General features: G+C 35.6%; 1 protein-coding gene across 4 annotated transcripts in view; it reads left to right on the plus strand.

The window, feature by feature from the left end:
* The window catches only part of GOLGA4 (golgin A4), an 89,991-nt gene that overhangs the window by 41,801 nt on the left and 31,433 nt on the right, over positions 1-16,757 (plus strand). For all 4 annotated transcript variants that reach the window (XM_037148299.2, XM_037148300.2, XM_037148302.2 and 1 more), the window contains 2 exons: positions 11,804-11,982; positions 14,136-14,264. In XM_037148299.2, the coding sequence (XP_037004194.2) occupies positions 11,804-11,982; positions 14,136-14,264 (308 nt within the window). The remainder of the gene's footprint in view (positions 1-11,803; positions 11,983-14,135; positions 14,265-16,757) is intronic.

Genomic DNA, 16,757 nt, shown 5'->3' on the forward strand with positions numbered 1-16,757 from the left:
ATGGAACTGACTTGCAGAAATTTGTAAATAAGAAAATGGAGTGTCTTTCAGGAGTCATTAGCCTAATACAGGAGAGGCTGATTTCTCTAAAAGATTAGGTGTTACAGTTGCAGTGACAGTGGTGGCAGCAGCAGGGTGCATGCTCTGCTGCTGCTGCTCCTGCCAATGGCCAGCACTTGGTTCTTTCACACAAGGCTCTGTTCTGAATGCTTCACTGGTATTTACTTGTGTGTGTCTTGTGTTCCCAATTCCTATGAAGTGGGTACTATTGTTATCATTTTAGAAGTGAGAAAACCTAAGAACATGGAAGCTAAGTAGCTTGCCTATATTCACAGAGAATGAGTGCATAGTCAGGATTTGAATTCAGGCATTTTGAGTTCAGAGTCTGTGCTTTTAACCAGAGAAATCTTGAGTTTGGCAGAGAGAAATCAATGAAAAAAGTTACCCAAGAAGCCACAGGAATTGTGGAAAGTTATACTTTTAAATGGACTATCAGAGGTTTTTCCAGAAATGAGGGAGATAGGATGAAGACTTTGAAAAGATCTGAATTTAGTGAGGAGTTGATTTCCAGGATGTGGTTTCAGAAACGTAGAAGCCAGATTGTAAAGTTTAAGGAGGGGAGTGGCTCTGGACGAGATAGGTGCTGGGTTGACACCAAACGTGTTCATAAGTATCTCCCCATCTCCTTAAATTTTGTTGAGTGGCTGGGGAATTTATTCAGTGAATTTATTCCTAGTAAGCCTAGGAAAATTTCCTTCCAGAGAACATGAATGGACATCTCTCAGGATATATTCTCTGCAGACTGACTCTAAGCAGTTTGAGAGCTGGGAGCATGGTTAAACAGAGGTGCTCTCAGGGAAAAACAGTGAGACTGATGCATCATTTCAGCTTCTCAGATCAGACCTTTCCGTTTTTGGAACTGCTTTGTCTAATGGAGCCAGTTAAGAAAATGTAATGCTGGTTAAGGGATTAAATTTCCTTTAAAACAGGGTTTATCTTCTCAGGAACTAGGGACCCTTGAATAACTATTAAGTCGAAAGGGGTAAATGATGAAAAGATAGACAAAATTTAGTTAATTCATATGTAGGGTGAAAATTTCCCAGGTAACTGTTTTAGACAACTCTAATAATATAGCCATCCTTCTATTGCTTCTTTAAAAGACAGATATTTTTGTTTTTAAATATGATTTTCATAAAACTATATTTTTGTAAATAGTTGATAGCCTATAAATTGCGAAACTTTTGTTAATAGTACTGTCAAAATATTAAAAAAGTTATTTAATATATAGAAAGTTGGAGAATTAGGAAAGTTATTTAATATATATTCACTTCGGAAAGTCTTTGTGCTTTTATAGATATTTAAAATTTTATTTCCAGCCATAATTATTAAGGGCTGTGATAGAAAGTTGTAACAGACTGGATTCCACATTGAAGATGCTGCCTTTTAAGTCTATTATGAAAACTAGTTTTACACACAAACTGCATTTCATATAATCATCTCATTTGAGTCTAAACTAATCTGTTCAGATATAAAGTGGTTCTCAATTCAAATATGAAACGGGTATGCCAGTCGACAGTAAAATTCCAACTTACTACTAAAAGTAAGAAAAAGTCTTTGAAAGGAAGTAAAATTTCCATAAATAGTTCATGGACATCATCTGGTTCTTAGAGAATTCAATTGCTGTGTTAAATATTTGTCTTTCTCTTAGACTTAAAATTTAAAATCTAATTACACAAGAGCTGGCCATGTGAAGGCAGCATTAACATCATGAAAGCTTGCAGTTAAGATTTTTACAAGTAAATGTGTCTACATAAAATAATTACCAAAGAATACAAACTCTCCTAATATATTTTTAAGTGTAAAAAGTTTAACTCTGATATACTTAGTAGTTTTTGACATGTAGAGACATTAGTAGACAAATAACTAATTTCTTTGGCTTACTTACTCTGGAGGTCAAACTTGGTTCAACTGCATTCCCCACTTCTTCGCATGGAAGACAGTCTGTTACACTGCTCTTCGCTGTTTTTCTAGATGAACTGTGATGCCTTCCATATGTTGGAGGACAAAGGAAATTTGAATCTTTATTATTATTAAAAGAACAATTTTTATTACAAAATACTGAGACTATGTGAAAATGTTGACATGCCTACTTCAGAATATTATATCATCAACCTGTAGTACTTATTCTACTTTCTAGTGTATTTGCTAGGAATGTTTTTGATTATATCATTTTTGTTTTGTTAAAGTTATTTCTTTTATTGGATTAAAAAATATATTTGTTGTAAGCATTTTACTAGAACTGTTGATAGTATTCCTTTTTAGGTGTTACTTAAGAACAGATAGTCATTCTTAAGTAACCAGATTTTTAAAATTGGAGAAGTCTAGTGATTTAACTTCAGTGCATAATGCTGTATTTTATAAGTGCTAGGTATTTTTACTGTATTATCGCTTCAGTGCAGCATCAGTGCAGAATATTAATGCTACTAATATTCACACTAGGTTGGGGTGTGTGTGTGTGTGTGTGTGTGTGTGTGTGTGTGTGTGTGTGTTTTAACCAGGGTAGGAGGGTGGGGTAGCTGGCTAGTTATTAATACAGTATATTACAAAAAACATTTGGGAAAAAGAGAAAATGAAAGCAATTACTCTTTTTCCAATACACTTCCAGTTAGTCTTTTTTCTAATCCTAATTTTTATATTACTGTAAATAATATTATACTGTATTATTTATACAGATTTGTATGTTCCCTTTTTCTCCATTTAGCATTACATTAGGAGTACTTTTACATGTTGCTAAAGTACTAACGTATTTTAATGGCTGTGTCAGAATGCATGTACATCATTTACTTTAACCACTTCCTTGTCAATCTATGTCTGCATTATTTTCTGTTTCTGCTATTATGAATAATTCTACTGTAACAACTTTGTGATACAGCCTATTTCATATTTGAGTTTTTTCAGGGTAAATTTGTACCCATAGACTTCTAGTTGCTTTTTGGTTAGTTACCTTTTAGTGATTTAAATAAAGCCAGCATAAAAAGGAAACTCAGCACCACTGTTCCCTACCACCCCTCCTTGAAAATGTTCTTGCCTACAGTTATGGGAGATGGATAAAATAATTGTGCTTGGATTAGGAAACTTTACAGAGTGCACTGTCTTTCGTAAGGTCTGTTTCCCTTTCATGCACCCTGTCTTTGCTGAAAATATGTGTTCTATATAATTGGCTGCATTTAAAAACTTAGATTAGCTTATAACATTCTTTGCTTTTTATTGCCATGTTGTGTTTGTGCAGGAAATAAGTTTTTTATTCATTTGTTTAGTGTAGGCTTGATATACCCAAGACATTCAGTGGAGCATATTTATTTGAGTTTGAAGGGCCTTTAAAATAGAATTTATATATTTAAATAATGTGTAAGATTTATGCATATTTATATAATAAACAAAAATCACATGTATACTTAAGTGCCTTGTTAGTTGTTGATAATTTATGTAATGACGTTTTCTTGGAGTCTTAAGTCTCACAAAACATCTTATTTTTGTGCATCCACACATGCCAATAAGTGAATCATGGTGCCTTTCCCAAGCCTTGTATGAACAGGACTGGGGTAAGGGCTATTTATTTTCTTATCATGGGTACTTAGGATAAGCTTTACAAAGAAAATTCCATGTTTCTCAGGCAAAAAAAAAGTATGAATTAAAGTAGAATTTAAATTTGCCATGTTACCTGGTATGTACTTAATTTTGGCTAAATGAATTCATTTATACTAAATGAATATCTGATGGAAAAATGTATTATTTTAAATGGAACTACATTTTAATTTATTATAGGTTGTTTACTTAATAGTCATATATTTGTAAGGCACTTGACACATTTCTATAGTGGTAACTATACATCCATATGTTTATTTATTTTAAAGAGATGGTTATATTTTATTTTTTTTTTAGAAGATTATATTTATTTTTACAGAGAGGATATGGGAGGGAGAAAGAGAGGGAGAGAAACATAGATGAGAGAAACATTGATTGGATGCCTTTTGCAGGCCGGTGCTCCATCTACTGAGCCGCACCAGCCTGGGCATCACCTGTATATTGAGTTAGGCATTGTCACCCTGCACGTGCCTGTCTGGCACTGGCACTGTTACTGAGAAGTACTGGCAAACAGAAGGATATCTTCAATTTATTAAATTTACTTAGCTTTATTTGAATATTTTTTAAGGTCATTCTGATGTTTTTAAGGTATTCAAAGATAAATTTATACGGTTAATATAAAGTGCATGAAATTTTGGATAGATCTATATGTTTAAAAAAGTCAAAGCATAATTGATCTACAAAATGAATCTTGTGATATTTTAGACAGTGGCTTAAGAAGTAGATTCCCATTGTAAATCTGATATTAAATATTTGAAGTTCCCAATGTATATATAAATATTGCAGTGTCTGGTTTGTGCCACTGGGTGGTAGTATTACTTTATTTCATTTAAAATCTAGAGGAGTTGTTTTCAAATTTGGGGGTCTTAGGGACCTCTTTACACTTTTAAAATTTACTGAGAATTCCAAAGAGCTTTTGTTTATGTGGGTTATATGTAGTGATATTTATTGTATTAGAAAATTTAAAAACATTTGTTTAGTTCATTTTAACATAACGATTGTATGTCTACTACATACTAGTTATTTAAAATACTTTTACAAAAATTACCTGTGTTTCCCAAAACAAAATTTACCGTGAAGACTGACCTTGTTTTACATTTTAGCTTGTTTCATTGTTGGGCTGTATGGAAGATAGCTGGCTTTATATCTGTTTTTGCATTTAATCTGTTGTGATATGTTATTTTAGTTGAAAACACATGAATAAATTCCCCCTCATGTAATAGGTATTTGGAAAAGGGAAGACCTTATATTCCCTCTGAAAGGATCTCAGGACCCAAGGGTCTTTTTACCACACTTGGAAAACTGCCACTCTAGACTTTGGCTTTTATTCACAAATGAGGCTTGATGATTGGGTGGGAGTGCTGATAAAAATTCTTTTTGTTGCTTTTTCTGTTAATTGGCATTTTATTTATTTTGTTGTATTAACAAATGAATGTTGTACAACATTTTGTTCTATTCATTTTGTGTGTTTTTAAGTATAGTTTATTGATTATGCTATTACAGTTGTCCCATTTTTTTCTTACCCTTTATCCCCCTCTGCCCTGCATCGCCCCCCGCCCCCAGCATTCTCCCCACTCCAAGTTCATGTCCATGGGTTGTACATATAAGTTCTTTGGCTTCTCCACATCCCAATCTGTTCTTAACCTCCCCCTGTCTATTTTGTACTTGCCATTCATGCTTCTTATTCTCTGTACCTTTTCTCCCATTCTTTCCTATCCCGCTCACTACTGATAACCCTCCCTGTGACCTGCATTTCTTTGATTCTGTTCCTGTTCTGGTTGTTTGCTTAGTTTGTTTTTGTCTTTGTTTTTTTAGGTTCAGTTGTTGATAGTTAAGTGTTTGTTCATTTCATTGCTCATAGTTTTGATCTTCTTTTCTTAGATCACTTTCACATTTCATACAATAAGGGCTTGATGATGATGAACTCCTTGAACTTGACCTTGTCTGGGAAGCATTATTTCTGCCCTTCCATTCTAAATGAAAGCTTTGCTGAATAGAGCAATCTTGGATGTATGTCCTTGCCTTTCATGACTTTGAATACTTCTTTCCAGCCCCTTCTTGCCTGCAACGTTTCTTTTGAGAAATCAGCTGATAGTTTTATGGGAACACCTTTTTCTTCTGTTGCTTTTAAGATTCTCTCCTTTAACCTTAGATAATTTAATTATGATGTATTTTGGTGTGTTTCTCCTTGGATCCAATTTCTTTGGGACTCTCTGAGCTTCCTGGACTTGCATGTATAGGTCTTTCACCAGATTGGGGAAGTTTTCCTTCATTATTTTTTCAGATAAGTTTTCAATTTCTCGTTCTTCCTCTTCTCCTTCTGGCACCCCATGATTTGGATGTTGGAACATTTAAAGTTGTTCTGGAGACTCCTAAGCCTCTCCTCATTTTTTTGAATTTTTGTTTCTTCATTCTGTTCCAGTTGAATGTTTATTTCTTCCTTCCGTTCCCAATCATTGAGTCCCAGTTTCCTTCCCTTCACTGTTGGTTCCCTTTGTATGTTTCTTTATTTCACTTTGCATAGCCTTCACTTCTTTCTCTATTTTGTGACAATACTCAACCATTTCTGTGAGCATCCTGATAACCAGTGTTTTGAACTCTGCATTTGATAAGAGAACTCTTTGTCTCTTAGTTTTTTTTTCTGGAGCTTTGGTCTATTCTTTTATTTGGGCCATATTTCATTATCTCAGTGTGCCTGTTACCTAGTAAGGGGTGGAGCCTTAGGTATTTTCCGGGGCAGGGCAACCCATGTGGATGCGTTGTGGTGCTGTGTGGGGGAGGGGTCAGACAGATAACAATGCCACTTACTCAGCTCTCATCCCTCTTTCAGTCACGTCCCCCACTACCTACAAGCAAGTTGGGCCCCTGTGGGTGGGTGGTTGGTATACGTTCTAGGACCCTGTGGGTTGCTCCAGTGGACTCTTCCTGTGAGGCTGGGAGTTTCTCCCGCCACTGCAATCTTCACAGGATTGTACAGCCAGAGATTTTAAGGCTTTATTTCCCTGCGCTGGAACCCTCAGTTGCCTGGTCTGTTTTGGTCCCCAGTTCCTTCTGGTTTATTCGAACGTGAATGTGGGGCTGCTAGTCTGCCAGCTGCCACCTTGCTGCATGTCCTCTCCATCCTGGCTGCTTGTCTCCACCCCTCCTACCAGCCTAGAAGAATGTTCTTCTTTAACTCCTTGGTTGCCAGACTTCTATACACTTTGATTTTCTGGAAGTTCTGGTTGTTTTTGTTTTTTTAATTGGTTGTTATTGTTTTGGTTGTATGAGGTAGCAAAACATATCTACCTACACTTCTGTCTTCGCCGGAAGTCCTGTGTGTTTCTTGTTTTTATTTAGTTGAGTATCACGTGCATTTTAGCAGCTTTGTTTTTTCTGGGATAAAGACTTAGACACTAGTTTACTTATTCATTTCTTGATGTTCTCAGTCAGCTTCTTAAGGTCAACAGTTAATTGAGAGGTCTTCCACATTTCTACATGTTTGTTTATTCCCTGTAGTGGGAGGAAAAGTGGGTCTTATTACCATTGTAGTACCGTGTCCTCTGCGACAGTGCAGTACAACTGTAATGCTACCTACACTCTCAGAATTCTGGCATTTGTTACATGGTTAGTAGGGACATTGAGGATGAAGACTGGAAAAGGTGGTGAAGTGGCAAAAGCAAATACCACATTCTCCTACCTTTACCTAAGAATTAGTTCTTATTTTTCTCCCTGTCTTACTACTTGAACTGTTGTGTGTGTGTGTATGAAATATTTTCTTTATGTCACCCAGCACCTACCATACATGCTTGGCAGATGACAAACATCCAGTAAATGTATGATAAATGAATGGCTGGATTCTTGAGCTTTTGCCAGCCTTTCTCATTTAACTCTTAACAGTGAGCATTTGTCCATTTTATAATTCCCCAAAAATGAATTACCCTCATCCAAAGTGGAAAGCGAGGAGCTAGCAATAAAAGGCCTCCTCCACATTTTACATTTTTAAGGTTCTTTAAGTTTTTGCCTAGAAATATTTTCAAAGTTTTTTTAATTTAATGAAAATTGCCTGAGATACATTGAATTTTGCTTTGGAAGAACACAGTGTGTTCTTGCAACATCTGGCGGCAGTTTGTGCTTAGCCTCCCCACTGCGTGTGCTGTGACCGTGGTTTTACCGTGCACTCTTGCATGTTGGCCAAAGACTCGTCAGCTGTGGCCGATGCACGCTTTCATTCTCCCCACTCACTTATCCTTCGTTGGTAATTGCAGAATAAATTATGCAGGCGTTCAGAGCATATTCCTTCAGTACTTACATTAAAATCCTAGCAGAGTTTCACTTTGGACACCGCTTTACCGTGTCTGTGGTTGCTCCATCAGAAAGTGAGACGCTTCTGGTTAGTAAGTCAACTCTCATTGCATCCCCCTTCAGCACTGAAATGGGACTCATTGGAGACAGACTTCCTGAATGGGTTTGAAATATGTTTTCTATATGTGAATATATGCAATGTGTTTTAATGCCTTTTTTTTTGTACTTAACATTTTTGTAAAGCAGGATGGAAATGGAAAGCAGTTGAGTTTTTGAATGTCAGAGGTATAAATGCTTCACTTTGTTGAGTTAGAAGCCATCAGTAATTGTAAGGCTCAGAAATTCTGGTTTAGTAAGATATATTACTGCTCACCTGAACTTGATTGATGTCAGCACTCTTAGTTTTTAAAAATAATGCAAGGTAAGGGTGTTCTTTAAAGTTTTACCGTCATGCCTATATGTATCATCTCAGGGAAAAGTTGGATGCCTCAGTTCTAACTTCTGAATGAGAACGTTGAATTAAAAGGTCTCTAGGTATAAAATTATATGGTCCTCTGAGTTGGTAGCAGAAAGCGGAAGAGAAGATTAAAGTCAGATGAAAAGAACTGTGGAACCAGATCTATTCTAATTTAATTATTATGAGGGATAATCAGATTAACTTAGGAAACTTTCATGGATTAAACACTAAAATTAAAATGTAATGCAGAAGAATATTCTAAAATTTACTGAATGTGGTTAGAAAACTCAATTATTGGAAAATTATACCTAAATAGGAACTTAGTGGTGTGGATTTTTTACTTGAAAAAAATGAGAGCTATATCTATTTTTATACTGTATTACATTCTAGGACTTAAAAAATGAAAACAAGGAAAATTTACTTGGTATTGACTATATACAGTTTTATTTTATTTTGCTTGACAGAAGCTTTTCATTTAAAACTCTACTTTGCTGGAAGGTTATCAAAAGTATTTTCAGGTTCTCCAGAGCCTGATTTAAGGTATTTCTGTGACGTGCTTAGAAGTGCTAAGGCACAATTTTACATGCTGAACAAAATGGTAATGCGAAGATGCTGATGACATCCAGGCATTAAAAAGTATTGTCATTCCTTCCCCCATTCTGTCCTTTCCCACATTTAAACCTGTAGCACAGACTAGGCAACAAGTGCCTTTACGTAATCTCCTTCCCACAATTGATCACTTTACTTGACTTTTAAGAAATTAGGAAACTAAATTTCTTGTTAGAAGTAAGAGATATTTCTTTATGCTCAACGTTAGAATTTATAGTAAAGAAATAATAAAACAAAGACAACATTTTCCTTAAAATATTTCATTTCCCAACATATTTACACTTAAGGATTACCATTTTGGTATTTTGCTGGTTGCAAATACCAGTAAAGCTAGCATAAGAATCTGTAAAAAAAAATGTCAGCTAATGAATGTTTCTTTAAAATTTAGAGCATATTTGAGCATTAATTATGTGCTTTGGGCATATAAAATGAGTAAATAAGATAGATGTCTTTTTATTGGGTTGACCAAAACGTCTGTTTAGTTTTTTCCATAAAATAAAAGGCACATTTTTCATTTCACCAGTAACTTTATTGATCTTAATATTTTGAGTAAGTCAGCTATTTCTCGCTATTGGCTTATAGTGGGTAGAGGCCAGGGCTTCTGCTAAACATCTTCCAATGCATAAGACAGGCCACAGCAAAGACTTATTTGGCCAAATATCAATAGTACCAGGAAACCTCGCAAACAACTTTTGACACGTTCTGTCAGTCATAGCACCTTCTTCATACAATATACAAATCTTCTTTTGCATTTTAGTTGCATTTTTACATTTCATGAAATAACAAAGCATAATATACTAAAAATGTGTGTCTTTTTAAATTTTCAATATTGAAATGGGTGCACAAAATTCACCAATTTTAATGTTTCTTTTACATGCATGCAGACACAACAGCTGTCACAATACAGTCTGACAGAATTGTGTCGAATGAAGTTAAAGGCAAGTAAAGGACTACTAGAGCCATGGGAAAAAACTGAATGAACTTTTTAGTCGGCCCAATGTATCAAAAATACATGGTTGCCCATGGAAGTTTTTGTTTAAATGTGAAATTAAGTTGTTTCCCAATTGTTAGATTTCAACCTTCATTTTATGTTTTTCTGTAGTAATGCAATTTGCTATTAAGAGAATGCTTTAGAACAGTTTTTGTCTTCAGGTGTGAAATTCCTATGCTTAAACCACTGTCTGTTAAGCCATGGTGTGGTTAATAAAAGGGCTTTTTTCCTGAGATGCCATAGGTTGAAGTCACACATTTCTTATACCACTGGGAGTGAAAATACCACACATATGTCAATGAACTGTCTCCCCGATATATTTCTTGATAGGATTAGAAACCCATCTTGATCATTGGTGTTTTATTTATAGTCCACCTCTATAGTAAGGAGAAATTGGATGTGTTATTTCTGTGAGTACCAGAGGAAATAATCTAGGATGGTAATAGCAGGGTATTCATGGGGTATCATATGGCAGTAGAGGGACAATGTGTGGATACAGACACATATACAATGTACACATGCATGCACACACACAAAAATACCTATACATATGGACACATATAAATAAACATACATGTACACATCTTTTGGATGCCAGATTACCCAGCCGTTGCCCCCAACCCATCCGATTTTGTTTGTTGCTGGGTGAGCTATTCGGCCTCTGTAAAGATAGTAATACTCTGGGCCAGATGTTTATTTTTGTAGTCCCTGAATTCTTTCTTATTTTACCTAAGCACTCCCTGCTGCTAAAACTTTTCTATACACCGTTGAATGAGGTAAAGCTTCTAGTTGAACACAGGACGTAGGGTTTCATTTCAAAATACATTATTTAATTATGTGATTCAGCCAGTACATGTTAAGAAAATTAAAAAGCTCTGTTCTTTTATTATGTGGTTAACAGGTTTCTGAAAATAAGATTAGTCAAGTCCTGGCTGGGTAGCTCAGTTGGTTAGTGCATTGTACTGATACTCCAAACTTGCAGGTTCTGTCTCTGGTCACAGCACAGACAAGAATGAACCACTGAATGGATAAATAACAAAGCAGTGTTTCTTTCTCTCTCTCCCTCTCGCCCCTCCCCAAATCAATTGTAAAAAAATAAAAATAAGATTAGTCAAAGAATAATTTTTCATTCTTAAAAATGTTTCAGTCAATGTATAATAGTACCTAATTATTATTTTTTAACTTATTTTTTAGAGAGAGAGGAAGGGAAGGAAAAAGAGGGAAAGAAACATTGATTGGTTACCTCTCATAGGCCCTCAGTGGGGGACCTGGCCTGCAACCCAGGCATGTGCCTTGGCTGGGAATCGAATCAGTGACCTTCCAGTTTGCAGGCTGGTGTTCAATCCCCTGAGCCACACCAGCCAGGGCAGATGATTCTTGATAATAGATAGAACTGCATAGCAAACAAGAAAGCAGTTAAAATTATATAGTTCAGAACTAGGTACATATTTTTATTTCTTTGAGTTTGCTATCCATAAGGGCACTTGTGGATGGAGTAGGGAACCATTACTAATATATATTATATATATATATATTGTAATGTTATACATTATATATATTGTTTCAAACTTCTGAGTTTAAGTTCATGTAAGCAACTGTAAGATCTTAATCCAGAACTCAGTGACAAATTGGTTTCGGTGACTGAACATTCCTTGTGGCTTTGTAGAACCACTCAGAAATATCTCCTGGCTTAAAATACTGATGAGTTTAACCTGTCCTGCTACTGCTGCTCTTAGTTTCCATAAATTGAATGTAAAACACTTTAGCTCAATGATAGTATTTCTTGAGATACTTGTTTTCTGCTACTTTCATTATAGCTTTTGAGGAACTTGAAAAAGCCTTGAGTACAGCCCAGAAAGCAGAAGAATCACGCAGGAAAATGAAGGCAGAAATGGATGAACAAATAAAAGCTATCGAAAAAACAAGTGAGGAGGAGCGCACCAGTCTTCAACAGGAGTTAAGTCGGGTAAAGCAGGAGGTGGTTGATGTGAAGAAAGTAAGAATAATTCTTGGTTGAAATGAGTTACAGTAATTTCAAAATGTGTCTTATTTTTTGACAATCTTTGACCATAAAGAAGAGTTACTTTGTATTTTAGACCTTAATCATTTCACGATGTTCAGGGCATAGGGAAAAAAGCAATTTGATAGGGAAAGGAACTTATATTTCTTTGGATATACTTCCCAGAGATAGTCTCTGCATATGATTTCTCTTTTATGTTTTAAAATCCTCTTTTAAGATTTTTAATACAAAAGATAGCATGTTATAAATACTGTTCTATATTTTCCTTTTCCACTTAATAATTTGTCTTGGAGATTGTTCTTTATCGTCAGTAATTACAAAGATGCTGTATGTTTTAAAGACTGTTCAGGATTTCTTTGAATGTCTGATAATTCAGTCACTCTTCTACTAATGGATATTTACCTTATTTTTCATTATTGCAAATGATGAGTATCCTTATCATATGTGCTCACAGATTCCTAGAATTGGAATATTACTCAGGCAGAGATTTATGTGTATTTTTAATGACTGCAGAGTTGCTGCAAACCCTGTGGAGGGCCGCATGTACTCTCACGGCAGTGTGCTAGGGACATTCCCCTCTTCACAGACAGTGTTGCCTGACTTTTTTTTATATTTCCAAGCTCATCAGTTAGAAAAATGACATCATTGTAGTATCGGTGTTCATATATATTACCAGTATGATAAACATTTTTATATGTTTAAAAGAATATTTTGTTTTTCTTTTTGAGTTACCTGGTCAACTCTTTGACTCATTTTCCTATTGGGCACTTGGTCTTTTTCTTATTGATTTGTAGAAACTCTTTACATATGGTAGGAATTATCTCTTCAGGTATAAGATGCTTTTATCCAGATAACTTTCTCTTGTTTGTTACTTGTTGACTATTTTATGTTGTTTGTTTCTGTGCAGAAAAAATTTTTAAATGCTCTTTGGATTTTTGTTCTTTAAAAATACATTCTCACTTGAAATCATTTTTTAAAATTCCATGTTTTCTTCTGGCACTTATATGCTTTTATTTTCTATGGTTAAATCCTTGCTCCAGCTGGAATTTATTTAGTGTAAGGAGTGAGGGAGGAGCCAACTCTAATTTTTTCCAGATGACTACCAGGTAGTTTCCAAATCATTTAAAAAATAATCCATGTTTCCCCTCTGACATGACATGCTATCTTTATTATATAGTGAATTAGAATAATGCTACATATGTCTTTTTTTCTGGATTCTCTGTGCTATTTCACTGCTTTTCCTGACCACGTGCTGGTATTACACTGTTATAACTACTCTAAGAATAATAATATGCTCTACTATGTGATAACCTCCTCTTACATTCTTATTTTTTAGAAGAGTATTGGCTATTCTTGCATGTTTATTTTGTCTAGTGAACTGCCCCTCCCATTTTGTTGGTAGCTTTACTTAATTACCATATTTTTTGGAGTATAAGATGCACCCCCCCCCATTTGGGAGGAATAATAGTTGTTAATGCTGCTGTTGATGTCTCTTTACATTTATATTGTGAAATATTATGTTATTTATATTATTAAATATTTGACCACATTTTCGCTTCAAAATTTTTTTCCCTATTTTCCTCCTCTAAAATCTAGTTGTGTCTTATGGTTCAAAAAATACAGTATATTAAATTTTTAGATTTATTTAGGAAGATTTGACATTTTTATAAAAGAAAGCCTTCCTCTCAGAGGTAGAATAAAGTCAGTAATTCTTCAACTAAATAGTACATGCCTAGAACGCCAGGCGTAGTTAGATCGGTGCAGCCTGGTCAGCTTGACCCAGTAGTGGAGTGTCCTCTCTAAGAGCATCTTAGTTTCCTCTACTGTGCTTGCCAGTCCTGATTGGTGAGGGAATCCCTGCAGGATGCGGAAAAGAGCTTCGGCTCCACAGGACTGACTGCAGCAGCAGCAGCAGCAGGTCTCCTCGTCTGTAATGAGGAGCAGTACTGGTTTCTCTTAACCGTCAGGATGGCTCTTTGGTGGCTTTTATTTTATGTGGGAAATATGTTCTGATTTTTCCTCCTAAAAAGCTACGGCTTGATTATTAAACCGTAACAAAGTACTATTTGGTTATAGTGCTACGTATTTTATTCTGGGTGTTTCACTGTAACTATCCGGCTGATTTTCAGAAATCCTCAGAAAAAATTGCTAAACTACAGAAGCTTCATGAAGAAAAATTGGCCAGCAAAGAGCAGGAGCTGACCAAGAAGTTTCAGACCCAAGAAAGGGAGTTTCAGGAGCAAATGAAAGTAGCTGTTGTAAGTATTTATTTTGTTTTTGCTGTAGGTAAACTTTCAGTGTAATAAAGTTTTTACCTCCACTCCCCTGGCTCCCACCTTGTAGTCAGACTACTGGCAGCCTTGACCTTTGAGTTAAGAGTGGATAGCATGTAGGCAGAAAAGAGGCTGTCAGAACTTATTAGTATTGTGTGAAAATTACATTCACTGATCTAACAAGCTTTCGTTAACCGGTTTGTAAAGCATTTTTCTCACCCAGGCAGTAGGCTGTGACTAGGGAGAAGGAAAGGAGAAGGCAGGTTAATTGAAGCCATGAACTAGGGACTGCGTAATTCAGGAAGGAGTCTAAAATCTCACCAGACTGAATGGAGCGGGGCTGAAGACTCAGAAATTTTTGTCCGAAATGCATTTTAAAGAAGAAAAAATGAAAATGACCAAGTACCTTTCATTTTAAGTAGAATACTTTCACTAGTAACTTTCAATCCATATGATGTTTAAAAAATAGAGTAAAATAAAAAAACAACTGACTGAACCAACCAAATCATTAACCAGGAACACAAATATTTTTAGAATAGTATAATTTGAAAGTTTAAAACAAAAACAGTTTTTTTTTTAATTGTGAAAGCCTTTTATATAAGTTATCATAAGAAAAGGGTTAATGCCACAAATTCGGTTTGTTTTTATATGAAGTTACTGTGCATAAGATGATATACATAATTTAAAAATGCTTTCAGTGCAAAGGAATGAGAAACAGTATTTATAATTTTAATTTTCCCCACTGTCATTTGGATTTAGGGCTCTGAAAATTTCTAGCAGCAGTTATTCTTGAACTGAGTCAGAGTCCTCTCTCCGATCTCCGTGGGCAAACAGGCATGTGGGTTCACAACACTGTTGGCCGAAGTGAGGGGTTTAGTCTGTGGTTGTGAAATGTATGTGTTTATGGGTACATATTCTTTGTTGGTCCAGAAAGTATTCAGTTTATAAGAATACTTAAATTATAACAGGACGGCATAAAGTTAAAATAAGGGCATAGACACTATAAAAAACAGTATGGTGTATCTTCAGAAAATTAAAAATGGAGCTCCCTTATGACTCAGCAATTTCATTTCTGGGTATATATATCCAAAGAAATTTAAAACACTAATTTGAAGGAATATATGCACCCCTATGTTTATTGCAGCATTATTTACAATAGCCAAGATACGGAAGCATCCCAAGTGCCCATCCGTAGACAGATGGATTAAAAGTGGTGGTACATGTATACAGTGGAATATTACTTGGCCATAAAAAAGAACGAAACCTTAACATTTGCAACAGCATGGATGGACCTAGAGGGTATCATGCTGAGTGAAATAAGTCACGCAAAGACAAATACCATGTGGGTTTACGTATATGTGGAATCAAGAGCAAAACAAATAAACAAAATAGAAACGGACTCATAGACACAGAGATCAGATTGACGGCTGCCAGAAGGGAAGGGGCTAGAGGGCTGGGTGAAAGAGGTGAAGGGATTAAAAAGTACAGATTAGTAGTTACAAAACAGTCTCAGAGATGTGAAGTACAGCATAGGGAACATAGTCAGTAATAATGTAATAACTGTGTGTGGTGCCAGATGGATACTTGAAATAAAGGGGGGAGCACTTTGTAAAGTATATTGCTGTCTAATCACTATGCTGTATACCTGAAACTAATACAAAATAATAAATAATATTGAATGTAAACTGTAATTTAAAAGATAAATAAGAAAATCATGTCATAGAAATGAAGGAACACAGCGGGACATAAATGAAGCTAAAAGGAACGGTGCTAAAAATTCTCGTCATCAGACCTGTGCATTTTCATGCTAGTGTAGTTGGCTTTTTGGGACACTGAGCCTTGGACTGTGCTGTAGGCACTGCTATATTCAGACGTACTCTGAATGGAGAGAGCAGGACACAGGCGCCTAAGGAGCGCACACGTGCACATGTGCCATCGTCCTCATCCACGCCCTGTTCCACCTGGTTTCTTAGAGAAGTCAGCTTCGAGTTGAGTCCAAATTCAACACTGTTAAAACTTCCTCTTTTATTTTTAGGGGCACATAGACATGCATTTAAAATGTAGTTTACATTAAACAATATAGTATGTTTAAAATTGATTAGAAATGAATATTTTCTTACCAATCTATTTATAGTATGGTACAAAATTTTTTAAAGTGATATGCTTCCCCAGGGTGTGGTGAACTGAAAACAGTGTTGCTGGGAACACAGCCCTCAGCATTAGGTGTGGATAGGTGTACTTAATTAAGAGTCCAAAGCCAGTAGGTGTTAGAAGTGCTCTCTAGAGCTTCTCATTTCAAATGTTGAATGTTGATATATAGTAAGGCAATCAGAGAAGAAGCTTCTCATGATTGATGGGATGGTGAAAGAGCCCAGATCGTCTGGAAGGAGTTTTGTAAGCTTTTGTAGTATTTTATGGGTCTAATCCCTGTATTCATATGTAATCCTCTGATTTTGACTGGTTTTCCATGTGGGGTAC

The sequence above is a fragment of the Artibeus jamaicensis genome, unplaced genomic scaffold, assembly GCF_021234435.1.
Source record: "Artibeus jamaicensis isolate MK-2021 breed Jamaican fruit bat unplaced genomic scaffold, CSHL_Jam_final contig_519, whole genome shotgun sequence".
NCBI lineage: Eukaryota > Metazoa > Chordata > Mammalia > Chiroptera > Phyllostomidae > Artibeus > Artibeus jamaicensis.